Consider the following 21,030-nt stretch of genomic DNA (forward strand, 5'->3'; position numbering starts at 1 on the left):
ATTGCATCCACTTAGGATTTTGGCTCAAAATGTTGGTTCTTTATTCCTCTTCATAGAAGCTGCCTGACTTGCTGAGTACCTCCAGCATTTTATGTGTGTTCCTCAAGACTCACAGTGTCTGCAGAATCTCCTGTAGTCATTTCTGTACTTCTATCTTTTTGAAATGTATGTAGAGTGATGAACTGTTTGAACAACAAACATAAGCTGTCGTACTCTGTGTGAGACTCAAAAGAAGTATAGAAAATGTTTCATGGTGTTAGAACAATGGTGATGTTATATAAAAAGATGGTAAGTTCCACTGTTCAGGAATATAACAATATGGATAAAATTAGATGGAATTTGGAGGTTCCGATGTATAAATGAGAAAAGACCTGTATAAATTTAACTTGATGAGTTAATTACTGCTGGTAGAAATATTACACAATTTGTGTTTATTATCTCATGGTTAACTTGATATCAGAGTTCAAAAAATCAGAATCAAAATAGGATTTAGAATCAGCATTGTTTATTTGAGATATGACGTGGAACAGGCCCTTCCAGGCCTTTGAACTGCGTCATCCAGCAAGCCCCAATTTAAGCCTAGCTTAATCAATTCATGATAACCAATTAACCTATCAACCGGTACATCTTTGCACCGTGGTAGGAAACCAGAGCACCCAGAGGAAATCCATGCGGTCACGGGGAGAATGTACAAACTCCTTACAGACATCGGCAGGAATTGAACCCAGGTCACTGGTACTGTAAAACGTTATGCTAACTGCTACTCTACTGTGCTGCCCATTTTTATAACTGACTTATATGACATGAGGGCCAGCTGGTGGTGCAGTGATATCAGCGCCGGACTCCGGAGCAAAGGTTCCTGAGTTCGAATCCAGTCGAGCCGCACGCTTTCCATCCTTGCTGGGTTGAGTGTCGAGCTCGCAACTCGGCCTCATGGAAAAAAAAACACTGCGCTGTGAGAAGGACGTGGGGGACCACTCACAGGTTCTTTCCTTCAAAACAACCACTTGGAAAAAAAAGTGGTCACCAAGGCTCTGGCAGAGTATGGCACACAAAAAAAAAAATGACGTGAGGTTTGTTTAGCAGCAGCACTATGATGCAAAAGCATAAGAGTTATTACAAATTACAAAATTAATTAGTTCAAGAAACAAGGGAATAATGAGGTAGTGTTCATTGATTCAAGGGCCATTCAGACATCTGATGATGGAGACTCTTTCTAGATTATTGAATGTGGGTCTTTAGACAATACATCTACAATAGTAGATATTGATGTAACCAAAAATCCTTTCAGTCTTATGTGAATTGTGCTATATGAATTTTTTTTGAGTATTGAATATTGGTAAGAAAACAATTCTTTGAAGATTCTAGAAATATTTGGAAATCTTGGGGAGAAACTGAAAATGGTTTCTGAATTAAATAAACCACTATCAAGCTACTAAGTTATTCTAACTTATAGTAAGCAGGTAGGGAAATATGTTTGTTTAATTACGTGATTTTTCTATTTTTCTAGAATATGATCGACTGGGATTTCTGCTGAAGCTTGATTCCAGAACGTAAGCATTATTATGATCTTGGTAATGTTTTATGTACTAAATCCTGATGGATCAGAGTATTTTATCCATTGGCAGTAAGTGCCAGAAACACACGTTCTGTAATTGTACTTTACATTTCCTAAAAATATTTTGAGGTTACATTATGCATGTTGAATTTTCTGTGGCATGATTGCACTATTGTGAATCAAAAAATTTGACTATTGTTGTTTAGTATTTACAGGGCTTTATAGCTAATGGGCTGATTAAGGGTTTTTAATTGACTTGATCCATGAAATTGAACAAAATATAAACAAGCAGGGGAGTCAGTTTTTATATTGAAGAAAAGATTGCATTTAATACTCTGAGGTAAATTTAAAATGCATGTTCAGTTGATTCAGTGGCTCTTTTCAGTATCTTGGTTTAAGCATTTTAAAGTTTCAGAGCTGAACCCCTACCCTTTAAATTCACTCAGCATATATACACGGTTATGAAAGAGAAAGTGGTGATAAAAAGTGTTTTAATAATGAAACAAAGCTACACTGAACTGTAGAAAAGCCCCCCTTGGCCCCTTTGAATAGGGAATCTAATTCCTGCTTCTGTAATTAAAGCAGAAATTGCTGAAAAATTTCGATAGTTCTGGCACTATCAATGGAAAAAGAAACAGCTAACGTTTCATGTTTGAGACTCTTCAGTGTACCTGAGAAAGCAGAGGGAAGTAGTAGGGAAGATGGGGAAGACAAAGGGAATATCTCTAATATTTTGCCCTGCAGATATTAAGTCCTTTAAATATTAAAGCTCATTTCCACCTGCATCATGTTACTGCTTTATACAGATTCTTTTTCCCAAAGTGGAAATGTCATTGCCGGAGGGCATAGGTATGAGGTTGGGGGGGGGGGGGGGGGGGAGGGATAGTTTAAGGGAGATATGCTGGACAAGTTTATTTTTATACTGAGAGAGGTAGGTCCTGGAAATTACTGCCACTGAAGATGGTGAAAACAGACATAATTGCCATGTTTAAAAGCTATTTAGACAGATGAATGACCAGGCAGTGAATAGAGGGAGCAACATGCATAAAATGCTGGAGGAACTCAGCAAATCAGCAGCATCTATGGAAGGAAATGAACAGCTGACATTTCGAGCTTGATGAAGGGTCTCGGCCTGAAACATTGACTGTTCATTCCCCTCTGTAGACATTGCTGAGTTCCTTAAGCTTTCTTCGTGTGTGTTCCAGATTTCCAGCGACTGCAGTCTCTCTGTGTCTTTCACTTAATTACATCCTTGCTTCTCTCACAAGCACTAATACCCCAGAGGCATCACTGGTCTGTTGGCTCTTTGGTGCTGCTACTTCTATGGGCAAAAACAGAAGATAGACTACTTTTACTCTTGTTTCTGTTAATATCTGACAGTTACTCAGGAACTAGAAGTCTACCTAAATTTCTTTATCCCCTTCAGCCGCTGGTTATTTAGATGAGCTTGACTATTCAATTCTGAATGAGAGCTGTTAGCTCACCATGAATTTTTTTATTGAGATACAGTGGGGAGCAGGCCCTTCTGGCCCTTTGAGCCACGCTGCCCAGCAATCCCCTGATTCATGGGCAATTTATAATGACCAAGTAACCCGACAAACGGTACGTCTTTGGTCTGTGGGAGGAAACTGGAGCACCCGGAGGAAACCCACATGATCACGGGAAGAACTTACAAACTCCTTACAGGCAGCGGCAGGAATTGAACCTGGGTCGCCTGTACTGTAAGGCATTGTGCGAACCACTACACTGTCATGCCATCCTTAACCTATTCTGACTGTGATATATATTTACCTGATGAACTGTGAGGGAGCCCTGACAAAGTGACTTCTGATGTTTTTCTCAGATGTTTGTGTGAGGTGCATGATTAATATATTTACCTTTATTGCCTTTGCCTGCTTATTTTGTGTCAGTGCTCTTTCTGATTAATCTGGAAATGTTCCTCCTTGAGTATAGTCACAGCTGGTAAAATGTCAAATTTGTACTGCCTGATGTGTTCCAGCTGCCCACTCCAGATTTTGTTGTCCTACATACCCAAGTTCTTCTTGGTTTGAGTAATTGCTTTCATTCATTGAAGTCATTGAAAACTACAAGGCAGAAACAGGCCCTTCGGTCCATCTTGTCCATGCCGAACCATTAATCTGCCTGGACCCATCCAACTGCACCTGGACTGTAGCCCTCCATACCCCTCTCATCCACGTACTTACCCAAATTTCTCTTTAATGTTCAAATCAAACCTGCATCCACCACTTCCACTGGCAGCTCTTTCTACACTTTCACCACCCTCTATGAAAAAGCTCAAAATAAATTTATAACCAAAGTGCATTTTTGTCACCATAAGGTTCATTTTCTTTCAGGTTTTCAGGGCTAGTACCAGGAAACAGCACAGAATCAATGAAAAACTATGGACAAACAGCAAGTGTCCAAAAGCCCAACAAATTATGCAAATACAGAAAGGGTGGGGGAGAGAGAGGGAGAGAGAGAATGAAATAAATAATAAATATCGAGAACTTGATTTGTATAGTCTGTGAAAGTGTGTTCGTTGGTTTGGAAGCAGTTCAGTGTTGGGGATAATGAAGTTAAGTTTGAGGGATAATAACTGTTTCCACACCTACAGGTGTGGTAACTAACACTCCTGTACCTTTTACCTGATGGCAGCAGTGAGAAGAGAGCACTTGCAAAATATCTTGTGTCTTTGCAAACTTCTAAGAAAGTAGAAGCACTGTGGAGCCTTCTTTGTAATGGCACTTATGCACTGGACCCAGGACAGCTCCTTTGAAATGATCTCTGAAAATCCCCCTCATGTTCCTCGTAAATATTTCACTATCATTCTTAAACCATGACCCCTAATTCTAGTCTCATCCTACCTCAGCGGAAAAAGCCTGCTTGGATTTACCCCATTATACCCCTCATAATTTTGTATGCCTTCATATAATGGTGAGAAGTTACTGAACAAATAGAGAAGGAAGTGCAGATATATCTTCTATTGTACTCCATACTTTATTTTGCCTATTCAGTGATCATGATATTAAAAGAAATTGAGAGAAATAGAAGAAACGATTTCTGTGTGGTGGATGGCCCAATCATACAGCCAGCCTTTTAAGAATCGAAGAAAAGAAACACGTTTTTACATTATGGAAGTCTGAAACACTTCTTCAGATGAGAATTGATGTGAGATGTTAATTTCTAAACTATGCTTGACAGATAGAAGTTTGTTGAACATTCAGCAAAGTTTGAGGAATGAAGGCAAGTTCATGGAGTTAGGTCGCAGAGCAGCCATGGCAGAGCAAGCACCAGGAAACGACATCCTTATTTCAATGTTACTGTTATTGCTTAAACATTTTTGACTTCTGTATTGTAATATTTTATTAACACAGTGGCATCTGTCTCTTTCAGTAAAGTGACTTAAATGAATAGTTTCAATGATGAACATTTATGTTCGTACTTTATGAAGCTGAATGGAATTTTGATAGGACTGACTCTTGGCATAGTCTTCAGCTATAGTATGTGATTGCTTTTGCTAGCACTTTACCTTACTGAGACAGTTGAACCATTTGAGCTCCCTAGAAAATTTAGATAACCAATAACAGATTTTTAGCAACCATAAGAGAATTTCAAATCTTATATTATTTAGGAGGGTGTGGTTTTCATTTACTGGAATAAATGGATTACAGCTGTTTAAGAACTCTATGCAAATATTGCTATTCATAAATTGGAAGTGCCTAAATTCACTGTATCTTTTTATTTGTATAAATCTCAGCAGTTTTGCATCCTGATTTAGATGGATGCTGAAGTCTTTATACAAATATGCTTAATACAACTATTTTTGTGATGTTTAAAGGAAGTGATAGAATAAAGAACATAGATCTTTGGAGCCTTTGAAGGCAGCCAAATCACGAGCATCCTTTAACAAGATAGTGATAAACTTTAATTCATTGGATGGAATTTCTGTGTGTAGACACCAGTCACAGTAGGCAATGGAGCAGTTTGAGATGCTCACTCTGTTAAATGTTGGCAAGTAAATCTTCAACCTGTAGGTCTAATGTGGTAGAATTCCATCGAATTTCCTCCTTAATTCTCTTGGCTTTTCACATTGCTTGGCTTCTTTTGTAACCTTGCTAAATAGACAAGCTTTTGCCACTCTTTCTAAATGTGTTCCTTTGTCTCAAGTGTCATTTAATGATTATGTGGCTAATAATCACTTTGAGCCACCTTTCTACATAAAGCTGCTATATAAATAATAGATAATGCTACTTCAACAAATATTTAGTTCATTTCATTTAGACACATAGGTCAATCACCTGATTATGCACATGACTTTTATCAGCTGCACAACTAATTTGCATTACCCATTGGACTTTTTACATAATTCATGGCACGTCTGAAGAAAATGGTAATAAATGCTAAGGGGTTTTTGCCTTAGACTGTTGAAACTATAAGTTGGGTGGCCTAATTTCAGGATAGTAATTTAGTCATTTAAGTCCCAACTCACTACTCAGAGGGCTGTGGATGTTCAGTCATTCAGTTTAAGACTGGGATCAATAGAATTTTGGGAATGTGGGGTTATGAAGATTGGAGAATAATATATGGAGAATTAAACATGGCCTTAAACTGTCATAGCAGGCGGCAGAGCTATATTTTTTCCATTATGTATACAGCATAATAGACTGGTATCTGCAGAAAGCTGCATATATCGACAGGTATACACCAGTGATTACAATATTCAAACTGTTTTAGTATAGATAATTTGATTTAGCAGTGCTTATACAGTATGTCATTATTGTTAGTAAGTTCTGAAAATGTAATTTGTGGGTAACTCATAGGGAACTGGAAAAATCAGTAGTGGACAACAGAGGAGATGGCTGTACCTTTGCCGCTACCCAGAAAGACAGACATTATACTCCCTGCCTCCCCACATTGAACTACACACGGTAAGTGCAGAAACTCAACGGACACGTTGTGAGCTCCCAGTATGCCAAAGCTAGAGAATAACTATATTTCCTAACAATGTAGGAAACAGATTCGCTCAGTGTGGAGATCATTGTTGAGAATGTAAATTTAGAATGGCCATATTTTGCTCATTTGAGAGGGAGTTCAACAGTTTTGACCCAGTGATGATGATGTAACAGCAATATTTTCAAGTCAGGATGATGTGATTTGGCGGGGTAAAGACATTACTGCTCTTGTTCTTTGAAGAGGTAGAGTTCACTAATTTAGGAGATCCTGATGAACTGTTACATTGCCTCTTGTAAATAGTATATCTTGTGACTGTGAGTATGCCCTTGTTGGAGGGGGTGAGCAGTTAAAGAGATGGAAGTGATTGCTTTTCAAGTAATCTGCTTTGTTCTGGATGGTACTCATCTGGAGTACTATTGAAGCTGTGTTCACTGAGGCAAGTAGAATGTAATTCATCCTCCATTGGATGTGAGGAGAGAAGAGACTTTGGAGAAATGTTAATTAAGTTGTTTTCTGCCTTATGCTTGGCTTCTGACCTCCTGCTGTGTAGTTAAAGTACTTTAGTGGCTGGTTCAATAAAAATTCATGGTGAAACGGAACAGAATTTTATTAATGGGCAAGTCATCAAACGTCTAGATGAAGTTATTGAATTCTGTTCAATGCCTAACATTTCACATGGTGGGAGTCTTAAACACATTACTGAAGAAGCATCTTGTCCAGAAACATCAACTGTTTATTCCCTTCCAATAGTGTTGCCTGAGTAGCTGAGTTCTCCCATCATTGTGTGTTTCTGATAATTGGCAACTGGCTGATAGGTTAGTAATTGACTAGAATGGACTTGAATATATATTCAGAATACATCTTAACCATTTTCCACCTAATTTGGTAGTTGTCTCTTTGTAGTTTTACTGAAACATCTTGGCTAGAAGCATAGCTAATTCTACTGATTTTTTTACTCTGATTTTATGATCTGTGGCCTTTGCTGAGGACCCAAGAGATAGACCAGGTTGGATCTTGCTGTTCTGAGTTTCCTGCTGGTGAGGATTATAAGCTCTTTAGCTTCTCATTCTTTTGTTGGAATCATTGATGATGGGGAACCTGGAGTTGCCTCTACCTTCCAGTTGCTAATTCGCCCTTGTTTTGAATGACAATTTTTGCTGATTATTGGTCAAAATTTAGGAATAAATATAATAGAATTTTTATGAAGATTGGAAATTGGTTTTGTTCCATCTAAAACTGAAGTCTGTAATGTAAAAATAAGAGCAAGCAAGGAATCTGTGAAGCACAAGTTAGGCATTGAACAATGGGAAAACTATGTTAAAAAGTATGATGGTAAGTAAGCAATAGTTATTTTAAAAATTAATGGATTATTTGCAATAAATCTATCCCTTTAACATGCAAAACCTAACAGGAAAGGTGGTCCAGCCATGGCAAAGAGTAGTTAAATATATTTGATCAAAGGGAAATGTGTACAATGTTACTAAAGAGAGCAGTCCACCTAATGACAGGAAAAACTTTAATATTTTAGCAAAGTGGAGCACGAAATCGACAATAAAAAAGTAGAATGCAAGAATAATATTGCAAGCAATATAAGTGATACATGACAAGGAAAATTAGCATTTGTAATAAGAATAGTCTTGGAGGGATTAATGGAACTTAAAGCCGATAAATTCCGGGTACAGTAGATGCATGAATTGTCATCTTCCAGCATAAGTTCTAGGTTGTTCCTGCAGAACATATTGAAGAAAGAAGGAAGTAGGGAACTATAGACCAGATATCTTGACATCAGCAGTTGGAGCTATGGATTTGGTTATTTAAAAAGTAATACCAGAACACTTAAAAATAATAATAGGATTAGGCAGAGGCAATGTAGCTTTTTGAGAGAAAAAATACGTTTGACAAATTTGTTCCGAGAGTTTTTTTCCTTTGTGTATAGTAGGACAGATAAGGGTGAACAAGGGAATTTAGTTTATTTGGAGTTTCAGAAGTGTGTTGATAAGGGGCCATGAAATTATTAAACAAAATTAGAGGACATGTGAGGAGTAATATGGTGGTGTGTATTCAGGGTTGATTAACAGGTAGAAGACAGAGTAGGAATAAACTGGATGGGATCAGATACTAGACACTTTCAAGCAAGAGAAAATCTGCAGATACTGGAAATCCAAGCAACACACACAAATTGCTGGAGGAACTCAGCAGGCCAGGCGGCACCTACGGAAAAGAGTATAGTCGACATTTCGGGCTGAGACTCTTCAACAGGACTGGAGAAAAAAAGATGAGGAGTCAATGAGAGGGTGGGAGGAGGGGAGGAAGAAACACAAGGTGATAGAGGAAACTGGGAGAGAGGGAGGGGTGAAGTAAAGAGCAGGAAAGTTGATTGGTGAAAAAGGTACAGGGCTGGAGAAAGGGGAATCTGATAGGAGAGGACAGAAGGCCATGGAAAAACGAAAAGGGGAGGAGCACCAGAGGGGGGTGATGGGCAGGCAAGGAGATAAGGTGAGAGAGGGAAAAGGGAATGGGAATGGTAATAGTGAGCAGGGTGGGAGGGGTGGTGTGTCATTACCAGAAGTTCGAGAAATTGATGTCCATGCCATCAGGTTGGAAGCTATCCAGATGGAATATAAGGTGTTGTACCTCCAACCTGAGTGTGGCTTCATCACGACAGTAGAGGAGCCCATGGACTGACATGTCGGATTGGGAATGGGAAGTGGAATTAAAATGGGTAGCCAGTGGGAGATGCCACTTTTTCTGGTTGACGGAACATGGGTGCTCGGTGAAGTGGTCTCCTAATCTACGTTGGGTCTCATCATTATACAGGAGGCCACACCAGAATCACCAGATACAGTAGATGACCCCAACAGACTCACAGGTGAAATGTCACCTCACCTGGAAGGACTGTTTGGGGCCCTGGGTGGCAGTGAGCGAGGAAGGGTATGGGCAGATGTAGCACTTGTTCTGCTTGCAAGGATAAGTGCCGGGAGAGAGGTCAGTGGGAAGGGATGAATGGACAAGGGGGTCATGTAGGGAGTGATCCCTGTGGAAAGCAGAAAGTGGGTTGGTGGGGGTGGAGAAAGGTGTGCTTGGTGGTGGGAAGCTATTGGAGATGGTTGAAATTATAGAGAATTATGTGCTGGACACTGAGGCTGGTGGGATGGTAGGCAAGGACTCAAGGCTATGTGTAACAGTTTTATTTTCCAAGCCTACACTAGTATCACTCCCCAACTTTTCCTACACTACATCGATGACTGCAATAGTGCTGTTTCCTGCACCCATGCGGAGCTTGTCGATTTCAACAACTTTGCCTCCAACTTCCATTTTGCCCTCAAATTTACCTAGTCCATTTTCGACACCTCCCTCCCCTTTCTCAGTCTCTTTATCTCTATCTCTGGAGACAGCTTATCAACTGATGTCCATTATATACTCTCTGACTCTCACAGCTACCTGGACTACATCTCTTCCCACCCCATTACTTGTAAAAACGCCATCCCTTTTGTGCAATTCCTCTGTCTCTGCTGCTCTGCTCTCAGAATGAGGCTTTTTATTCTAGATCAAAGGAGATGTCCTCCTTCAAAAAAAAGCGACCTCCCTTCCTCCACCATCAATGCTGCCCTCAACTGTATCTCTTCCATTTCACACATGTATGCCTTCACCCATCCTTCTGCCACCCCACCAAGGATAGGGTTCCTCTTGTCCTCACCTACTATTCTACCAACCTCCGCGTCCAGCATATAATTCTCTGTAACTTCTGCCATCTCCAATTGGATCCTACCACCAAGTACATCTTTTCCTCCCCTGCCACTTTATGCTTTCTGCAGGGACCGCTGCCTACACAGCTCCCTTTGTCCTTCCCGACTGATCTCTCTTCTGGCACATCCTTGCAAGCAGAACAACTGCTACAACTCCTCCCTGACTACTATTCAGGGTCCTAAATAGTCCTTACAGGTGAGGCGACACTTCACCTGTGAGTCTGTTGGGGTCATCGACTGTATTTGGTGCTCCCGGTGTGGCCTCCTGTATATGAGTGAGAGTCAACGTAGATTGGGAGACTGCTTTGCTGAGCTCCTACACTCCGTCCGCCAGTAAAAGTGGGTTCTCCCAGTGGCCACCCATTTTAATTCCACTTCCCATTCCCTTTCCAACATGTCAGTCCATGGCCTCCTCTACGGTCATGATGAGACCCAAGTCAGGATGGAGGTGCAATGCCTCATTTTCTGTCTGGGTAGCCTCCAACCTGATGGCATGAAGATTGATTTTTCAAACTTCCGATAGTGGCACCCCCCCCCCCCCCCCACCCCACCATTTCCCATTTCCTTTTCCCTCTCACATCTTATCTCCTTGCCTGCCCACCACCTCCCTCTGGTACTCTGCCCCCTTTTCTTTCTTCTATGGTCTTCTGTTCTCTCCTATCAGATTCCCACTTCTCCATCCCTGTACATCTTCCATCAACCAGCTTCCTAGCTCTTTACTTCGCCCCTCCCGCCATCCGGCTTCCATCTATCACCTTGTGTTTCTTCCCGCCCTCCCTCCACCTTCTCACACTGACTCCTCATCTTTTTTTTCTAGTAGTGATGAAGGGCCTTGGCCCAAAGTGTCAACTGTACTCTTTTCCATAGACGCTGCCTTGCCTGCTGAGTTCCTCCAGCGTTTCCAGTTTGGGAAGCTCTTAACTACTGGGCAGGGAATAGTGCTGCAGCCTGCGCTGTTCACAACCTGCATTGATATTTTGGAAGAGAAAACCAATATAGTTTGCTGGGTGGCAGGCTTCATTGTTAAGAAGATGAAGAGATGCTTTGGAGGAGATGGACATAAAGTGGATGGGGAAGTGGAATGTAATGTGGAAGAGGTGGCCCACTTCAGTTAAAGCAGGTGGAATGTTTGTGAAATGGTGAACAACTAAAACGTATTTATATCCAGAAGTCTCTGGGCGGTGTTATACATAAATCACTGAAATTTAATTGGCATCTACATATTCTGTATTTTGGCCTTTATTGTAGGTGAATTTGAGCCCAAGGAGGTCAATATTTTTGTCATAGAGTCACACAGTTAGAAAGCAGGCTGAATGGATTTAAATAATTAAAAAAAACATTTAGTCAGTTGAAAAAAGAACAATAATTTGAAGTGAATGAAACATTAAAAGGCATAAATATCAAGTAATATAATAAAGGCAAAATGCAACTTGAGCCTCTTCAAATAAATGGGGTTGTTGCTCATTCAGTCAGCATGGCTGGCTTAAAGCCAAGGAGTTGGGTGCAAGGTGCAACCCATTCTTCAGCTCCAGACAATCCAGAAAGCAAAACCCTGCAGATTGTGAAAATCACAAGATGAAACGTGTTTTTTGACCTGAAATACTGTTTCGCTGCTGTTTAATTTGCTGACTGTTTCCAGCATTCTTTTTATTTCACTCTGTTTTAAAACTGTCCCGAGATCTGGTCCAGGTATGCAGCTGCCTTGGTTTAAACATGGCAGCTCCCCATGAAATTATTGACCATTATTTAAGGGAGATATAGCTCATGGAATTAATTCCCTGTAGCGTAGCTTTATAATCCCAAGAACTGGGCAACTAAGTTTGACAATTTATGAACATCAGTTGAATTAACAGTAAGGTTTTGTCTTAACCATGAGCACAATATACTTTAGTTTTAGTGTAGCTTTAGCCTAAATCACTGGTGCAGTTTAGAAATATCAGCATGCGCTTAGTTTATGTGGCTGCACTCTAAGGAGTTTAAAGTCATATAGGATATGTTCTATTGCATTCTCATGTTATAGAAGATTATAAGATATTTTTGATGGCTTGTTAAAAGCCTTTGTACTTAAATTCAGGAGTATCAGCCTAATCAATTATTTTAACTTTTGAGAATTATGATGTATGTTGTTTAGAGGAAACGTTTGGCAAAGATCATGACTTATTAGTGCAGGGTACAAGTTTGCAGGCAAAAGCAAGGTTTTGGCAACTTTGACAAAGAGTTGCCAATTGTTCAACTGCAAGGAATACGTGCTCCAATAACATGCTGAATTCACTCAGTGCTATTATGGTCTGTGAATTATTCATGAATAGCCAGTCCAAAAGGGAAGATATTAAGTTGCTTTTGGACAGTATTTAATAACTAGCATGAAAGGGACGAGGGGAACAAGGCATTGTTTTTTACTGAATCAGTTTAGTAAGTGAAAAGACTACTGCACTATTAGGTCTACCAGTCCTCTCAAAAACACAAATTGGTATTGCAGAACTTGCTTGCAGAATGATAGCAATATTTAGATCTTGGCAAACTAAGAAAGCCTGCTGGAGATGGTCAACAGGATGAAGAAATAGGTGGCAGATACAGATCAACTTTGAAAATATGGCCCAGTACACTTTGGGAAATGCTGGTATTTTTAACAATGAAAGCATTCTCAGCTTCCTTCACTACACCATTCATTTGGTGCTCTCGCCCTAAGGTTTATGCATTTCCCTCCTTCCTCTGCTTTTCAGTCACTCTTTAACAGAGTTGGGGAAGATCTATCCTTGTGTCACAAATTTTGTTCCTTGAATGTGCCTTGAGATATTTTATTAAAGGCATCATGCAAGTGCAAGTTGTTACTGCATCTAATTTTGGGACTTTATTTCAGGAAGAAGGTAAATGCCACAATGAGGAGAGAGAAGTTATTTATTAAAATGATAATGGAAATGTCACGCACATTAGGTGGAGAGGCTAGAAACTGAGGCTCATTTTGTTGAGGAAGTCTGAGAGAGCTATTTAAAATTATAAAAGAACACTGAAAAAGTAAATAGGGAGAACAATTTTTGTGGATTGGTTGGCCAGTAAAGAAATACATACTTTTCAGTCCCGAAACCATGAAAAAATTTGCAGATTTTTTTTATTGAAATGCAGAAAATATCAAGCCAGCAGTAATGTTAGAATTCATTTCCATAGCAACCATTTAGGAATGAAATGAATATGAGAGTGAGGTAAATTAGACTACTTTTTTTTTGCAGCATTTGTTAATATGAGGTCCTGAATTGACCCCTTCTGTAACTTTTGTGTCTGTCTAGTGCTTCTGTATTAGTAATCTTACTTGTTTTTATTATTGTTCTCTCTTCCTCTAGCTCAGCAGAATTGAGCTATAAAAATGGAAATATCACAGAAGGTGGCTGCAGAAGAGGATTTGCCTCTGCACAGATGACAGCAATCTTTCCAAAGTAAGAAATCATTGCAACTGTAATTTATTTTCCATTGTTTGCCATTCTGAATTAGACATTTTGTAACCTTTGTTGTACTTGAATTGATTTTCAAATTTGGTATCTCTCCAAAATAAAGAGTGTCAGTTTCTACCGCTAATATCATAACAGCTGTGTCAGCTCATTTGCTGGAAAACCTTAATTTTTATCTCTTTACTTCCAGATTTCTTAAGGCATTGTTCATTAGCCTTATTTCTAAAGGAGGTAATCGAGATCTTACTGACTGTTGTCTAAGGCATCCTTATTCTAGTTTACCTGTGGACTTTTGTGCTTTTCAATCAATGTACATTGGAACCCAATTAACTTGTACTGCAATTATAAATCTGTCAGTTTGACAGTTCACTGTGGTACTCTGGGAATGGTCTAATAACAAAGATGTTATTTTTCAACTAATATGCTCTACCAAGAGTTTGCATGCCTTTTTGCACCAAGCTAAAGGATCCTGTGCGTTTAAAGAAAAGTTTGGGAGTTTATGCTGAGTTGCGTCAATTTTTACATTTTTGGTCACTAAGATAAGTACTTTGATTGTGGTATTGATTGTTCAGTGCAAATTGGCTTTCAGGTTTCTCTTCCACTTAAGTAATTTTCAAAATCTCTTCTGAGGGCCTCATGTAATTGCTAATAATACTGCATCCCTCCCTGATGTCATTAACTACAGTAGGTGCTGGTTTACTTTTCCAAAGCTGATCATTAGCATTTCACTCTATTCATCAAAAAAATATCTTAACTAACCCATCTGCCCTTGTAGATCGTGGTTTGATGTCCAACTTCCTTTCTTGTAGTCTGCCATTCAACATTCTGGACTTAATCAAAAGCTCTGTGCAAATATACTCTGTCCAGAAAAATAAGAACATGCACTGAAAATGAAGTTATTGAATGCACTAAGAGCAAATGCTGTGATCACCTGGTACAATACAGTTTACAGCACTGAACTTGGATAAAGGCCTTGCATTCACAATCTTTGGTTTTTAAGGCATTAGAAGTTGTGACTTGCTAGTGTCGACAGTGGGGAGTAAGGTTGGGTAAGGAGAATCAAGCAGAGATAGAGAGTGCGAGCAATGGGTGTGGAGAGAGGATCACGAAGTGGAAGTGGAATTGAAACATACAGTGAACTGTGTTGTTTGCGTCAATGACCAACACAGCCCAAGGATGTGCTGGGGCAGCCAGTGTCACCATTTCAGCATCTGCAGTCTCTCGTATGAGAATCAGGTTTATTGTCATTTTGTGGCAACAATATAGTGCAAGGCATACAAATTACTGCAAGTTGCAATAAGTACATAAATAATGCAAATGAGGAATAGTGAGGTAGTGTTCACGGACCATTCAAAGATCTGATGGCAGATGGAAGAAGTTGTTCTTAAAATGCTGAGTTTGTATCTTCAGGCTCCTGTGCTGTCTCCCTGATAGTTGTAATGAGAAGAAGGCATGTGCCAAATACTAAGGGTTCTTAATAATGGATGTCTCGTTCTCGAGGTACCACCTCTTGAAGATACCCTTGATTATGGGGAGGGTTATGCTCGTGATGGAACAGCTGAGTCTATAGCTTCCTGCAGCCTCTTTCAAATCTGCACAGTGGAGCCTCCACATCGGGCTGTGACACAATCAATCAGCTGTCCATCATACATCTGTAGAAATTTGTTAGAGTCTTTGGTGACATATGAAATCTGCTGAAACTCTGAATGAAGTATAGACACTGGTATGTCTCTTTTGTGATTGTATCAAAGACCTTGGCCCGAGATAGATCTCCTGAAATGTTGGTACTCAGGAACTTAATGCTGCTCACCCTTCCCACCACTGAACCTGAAATGAAGACTGCTATGTTCTCTGCCATCTTTCCCTTTCTGAAGTCCACAATTCATCACCTTTTTGATGTTGAGTGCAAGGTTGTTGTTGTGATGCCACTCAACAAACCCATTTGTCCCACCCTGTACACCTTCTCATCACTATCTGAATTTCTGACAAAAGCTGTAGTGCCAGTGGTGAATTCTTCAATAATATTTTTCCTCCAGATGGAGTGAAATATACAAGTTATTTTTCTATTGTTCAGTATGTAGTAAAAGAATAGCAATTAATGTTGAATGCCTTATGGAAAAGGCTAAATTTGTGCAATGAATGTTTAAAATATGTTTTTAAAATTGATATACAGCACAGAATAGGCCCTTTTGACCTCTTGAGTCATGCTGCTCAGCAATCCCCCAATTTAATCCTAGACTAGTCACGGGACAATTTACAATGACCAATTAACTTACCAACTGCAACATCTTTGGACTGCGGGAGGAAACCAGAGCACCCTGAGGAAACCCACATGGTCACAGGGTGAACGTACAAACTCCTTACAAGCATCACGGGAATTAGGGTAGGCTTGTGCTAATCACTACGCTACTGCACCACCCTGATGTATTTCTGGCATCTTTATTGAACAAATTTATTTTTTTATTGGAGCGTGGAAGGGTCAAAATTCATGCCTGTGGCTGTTATGTACTTTAGCTGTTAAGTAACTATTTTTATTTTTGAAGTAATAATACTCTTTTGGAAGATGGTCATAATTAAAATATAAGTGAACAATGAATGTACTACTCCTGATGAAGTGTTTCGGCCCGAAACGTCGTCACTACCTCCTCCCATAGATGCTGTCTGGCCTGCTGAGTTCTGCCAGCATTTTGTGTTTTTAATGAATGTGCTTCAATTATTTTATCTGACAGAATGAGGATTTGACTCATTTTTTGTTAATTATACTAAGCTCTAAACCTTTAATTTCATATGCATCATGAATTTTAATATATCAAATGCAAAATTGTACTATTAATGTAGTTTGAGATTTGCATGTGCCCTTGCATGGAAAATTTAAATATTCTTGTTTGTAAATTTACTCTTTTAGTTCACCTCTAATTATTCCCTAAATACTTAAAAAAACCATTGGGACTGAAAAACTATGTTATGATTGTGTAGTTGTTTAGATTTTTATCCATGAAGTTCTATTGTTAAACAATTGTGATGGTGGAAGTGAGAAGACTTGCGATTTCATTTGGAACAATCCCTTGCAAACAAAAATCAGAATGTAGCATCAGGGTGCAGGCTAACATCTGATTGAATTCTCCAGTAGGTAAGGGGGGGGGGGGGGGGGGAGTCTGTTGCATGGTGTATAGATGGCATTTTTTCCAAATATGTCTGTGCTAAGCTGCAGACAGCTGGAGCAGAAGTCCGAGGTCAACATGCACCTACTTCCTTGCAATGACCAATTGTTTGCATTTATCTAATATTTTATGTAAAAGGTGTCAGTGTATTTTATGGCATCATTAAGGTACAAAAATTGACAATGAGCCCTATAGATAAAAATAGTAGAAAGGTGATGCATGAGCATGTTAGAAGTTGAAACTCAGCATAGGTTATGAAAAGGTCATCATAATTTTGGACTGTGTTTAAGGTGACTGATGGAAGAGGACGGAGTAAACTGAGCACTGATAAAACAACAAAACAAAGTTTAAGCTTTTGAGCAGTTATAGAAGGGGCAATCTCATGATACTCCAAAGATGTGGTGAAGGTTATTGAGGTATTCAGAACCTTAGCTCAGGTTCACTTACAGTTGCAAAAAAAGTTTGTGAACTCTTTGCAGTTACCAGGTTTTCTACATTAATTACTCATAAAATGTGGTCTGATCTTTTTTTTAATCTAAGTCACAATAACAGACAAACACAAATTAACTAAACTAATAACGCACAAACAGTTGTACTTCTTCTCATCAATACCACCACAATCCAGGTTCAAAAAGTATGTGAATCTCTGGAAAATGTCAGGTTAGTGGTCTGTCACCTGAAGCTTAATAGGAGTTGGATAATGCAACAAGATAATGATCTGAAACAAAAGAGTAAATCAACAGCAGAATGGCTTAAAAAGAAGAAATTTCGTGCTTTGGAATGGCCAAGTCAGAGTACAGACCTTAACCCAATTGAAATGCTGTGGCAGTTCATGCAAGGTATCCCAGAAATATTGAGGAGTGGTCTAAAATTCCTCCAAGTCTGATCAGCAGCTACAGGAAATGTTTAGTGGAGGTGTGTTGCTGCTAAAGGAGGTTTATCTTTATTAAATATAAGGGTTCACATACTTTTTCCAGCCTGGACTGTGAATGATTAAACAATGAGTTCAATAAAGACATGAAAAGTACAATTGTTTGTGTTATTAGTTTAGGCAGGTTGTGCTTGTCGATTATTGTGACTTAGATGAAGATCAGACCACATTTTATGAGTAATTAATGGAGAAAACCAGGTAATTGCAAAGGGCTCACAAACATTTTCTTGCGGTGTCTGGTCCATCCTCTGTCAGTGACTAAGAAGGAAATAATTCAGTGGAACAGCTTTAGCGGGGGGCTGAAACCTTTGCTAGCATTTAGTTAGAGTAAATATCTGTTCAATATATGGTAGATAAGCAGCATGACAAATTCTAGACAATAGATGTGATGAGAAAGGTCAAAGGACCTGGGACTTGATATGATCGGCACACATGTGAAATCTGTGCAGAGGAGATTTCTGAAAAGTGTAGCGTGTATATTAAAATAGAAAGGGATTAACAATATTGCTATGAGGACCTCCTGAGATAATTGTGCTGGCGTGGGAAGAGATGCTTTCAGGTATATCATGGATAAGAATGAAGCCAGGCAAGAGCTGGCCCACTCGGGTAGACAGTGGAAAAAACTTCAGAAGTGGTTTCTGTGTTTAATACACAAACAATGTTGCACACAAGTTAAGTGGGATAAAGAGAGAGGTTCTGACAGCCAGAGTCACATAGAAAATGTTAATTATCACAGGTGGTGTTTTTGTTCAGTGAAGAGGAGACACATTATTGGAGCATTTCAAATGTGAGGCTCGGAAAAAGGGAATGATGTGTTGAAGAAATTTGATTATGTGTTACTGCAGGGGAAGGAATCGTTGACACTCTTACCAAAAGAGTCAGGCAGGAGCTCAGTGGGAATAGTTTTAGGAGAGCAAGGAGTCTTTCATGTGGAAAATGTTTTTTTTTGATAGCAGGAGAGAATCGATAAGGAAAAGGATAATGCTTATTTGGGTTTGAGCAAAGCGAGTCCTCCAGAGTTATTTTATTCTGAAGTCTTTTGGAAGTAAAGAATGTGGTACAAAGAGACAACTGATAAAAATTCTTTGGACTTTTGGAGTCATAGCAGAAGGAAGAGTTAGGACTAATGACAGCATTACTATGTAATGATCATGAAGTGTAGGAAATAAAATGGAAATTCTTTACATCTCAAATAACAAAAATAGAAGAATATTAGTTAACTGAAAGGAAGTGTATGAATAAAAGATGGGAGAAAAATTGTTAATTGGCTATTACAGGATGAGAGAATCTCAAAATAATTACAGAAGGATGCTATTGGAATACTTTGGCTTTCTATTATATAATCCTGATAGTCCTATGAAAATACTGGAAACATTTAGCAGACCAGCCAACACTAAGGGCCTGTTTCCATGTGGAATAATTCTATAAGACTCCACCATCAGGCAAGCATTCCCCTCCCATCTCCTTTTGCTTTTGAAAGGGAGCAATTCCATGGTCTGTCTACTACTCTTATGGCTCATTCCTGTGTAACTATATTAAGTGCAACACCTGTCCTGTCACCTCTTCCCTTCCCACTACCCAGGAACTCAAATTTTATTTCCAGATGGAGTAGTGATTCACATGTACCTCTTCCAATCTAGTGCATTGTGGTCTCCTTTACACTAGAGAAGCCATACACATCTTGCATGATTGTTATGCAGAGAAATTTCACTTTTTAACTTTGCATCCGATTGACAACCACTTTAATTCACCATTCCTCATCCATTTTGATCTTTCTGCCCAAGGCTTCTTGCGTGGTTACAGCGAGGCCCAATTCAAGCTTGAGGAAATAAAACCTCAGTTTCACTAACTTCACCAGCACTATAATCTTGTTAATTCTAATTACATTCAGTTCGTCATTCTCATTCTTAGTTCGTTATACTTATTAGGAAAAGGTTAATGCATGGAGGGGGAAGAATCTTGCTTAAGTGGGACGGGTTGTTTGTATGTGAATGTGAAATATATCCAGTTTATAATCATCAAGGAGAGAGCACCTTTAGATGGGCCTTGGTTTAGTGACTCCCCTGAGAGCAATCAGTGACTTGCAACCATGTTATAGGATGAACCATGATTTTTCTGCTCAGGTTTCAGGATTGGAATCTCTAGTCTTTTGATATTGGAGCAATCTGATTCATAGGTGAGTGTGTGCTATCAATTGAACCACCACTGACACAAGGCGCAAAGTTCCAGATTTGCTATAGGGATCTGGCCCAAATTAATCATCAAATTATTGGAGTAATTAGGGGGTCAATTATCAAAGGTTACTAATTCATAATAGGATTGAGATTACAAGATTTTTAAACATTTGCAGAGAACGTTTGACAAATGCTAAAGAATTTGCGTTATTTCCGGATTGCTTCAGAAAAGTTGACATTGATATAATACATGGCAATTTTTAACAGTTTTCTTAAAATTTGGCATTTTTAGTCAGCATGTGTAAAATGCAAATGCATTGAAAGTTAATCAACAACTTTATACTGTAATCCAATTTTTTTTGTTCAATGTCAGCTAAAGTATTTGCCAACAGGTAAATATTTCCGTATTTGATTAAAAGGCAATTAGCAATAAAAAAATTGAGCAATGCTGCTAAGGGTAGCAGAATCAATGCAGCAATATCTACTTAAAGAAGCAGATTATTTCTTTGAATGAATCAATAGACTGAAATAGACCTGCAGGTTTAACAGGTTTTTGCAGTAGGACCCAAGAGAGGGACGAGTTTGGGAGTTTCACATTCAAGTCCTCAATATGTCTTATAATTTTCTTATATTCTGAAGATATGAACATAAAGTGTGCTTTTTATTTTGTATTTTTAATCACTACGAGTTTAGTAATATCTTTCCATGAATGCAGTGTGTTGGTACACCTGCTCTTTTGGGTAGTGGTGTCTTTCTATGCTGTTAATATTGTCTTTAGTACCCTTTATTGCCAGTAATATCTCTTAGGTTATTGTCACATGCAATAAAAAGACATTGAGATTTAAGTACCCATTTTCTTTGTACCAAGTTGTTTTAGAGTATCTAGCAGTAATTCAAGATGGACAAGTTGGAGTTTACTTAGCTTTTATTTTTCAATGCTATTCAAATGTTATTGCTGGAAACATCAGAAGTTCTTCGAAATTGGACATCATTTTGGTAAGTAGTGTAATGTTGATGTATTAAGTTACACAGTCTGTGAGATTGATTAAGGGTACAATTGAGAC

General features: G+C 39.0%; 1 protein-coding gene across 11 annotated transcripts in view; it reads left to right on the plus strand.

Annotated features, from left to right (window-relative positions):
* The window catches only part of LOC132401809 (CMP-N-acetylneuraminate-beta-1,4-galactoside alpha-2,3-sialyltransferase-like), a 579,106-nt gene that overhangs the window by 267,040 nt on the left and 291,036 nt on the right, over positions 1–21,030 (plus strand). For 7 of the 11 annotated variants that reach the window (XM_059984032.1, XM_059984031.1, XM_059984036.1 and 4 more), the window contains exons 3-5: positions 1,511–1,553; positions 6,379–6,486; positions 13,596–13,688. In XM_059984032.1, coding sequence (XP_059840015.1) covers positions 1,511–1,553; positions 6,379–6,486; positions 13,596–13,688 — 244 coding nt within the window. The remainder of the gene's footprint in view (positions 1–1,510; positions 1,554–6,378; positions 6,487–13,595; positions 13,689–21,030) is intronic. The other 4 variants (XM_059984038.1, XM_059984041.1, XM_059984039.1 and 1 more) reach the window with 1 other exon arrangement.

The sequence above is a fragment of the Hypanus sabinus genome, chromosome 11 (assembly GCF_030144855.1).
Source record: "Hypanus sabinus isolate sHypSab1 chromosome 11, sHypSab1.hap1, whole genome shotgun sequence".
NCBI classification, from domain to species: Eukaryota; Metazoa; Chordata; class Chondrichthyes; order Myliobatiformes; family Dasyatidae; genus Hypanus; species Hypanus sabinus.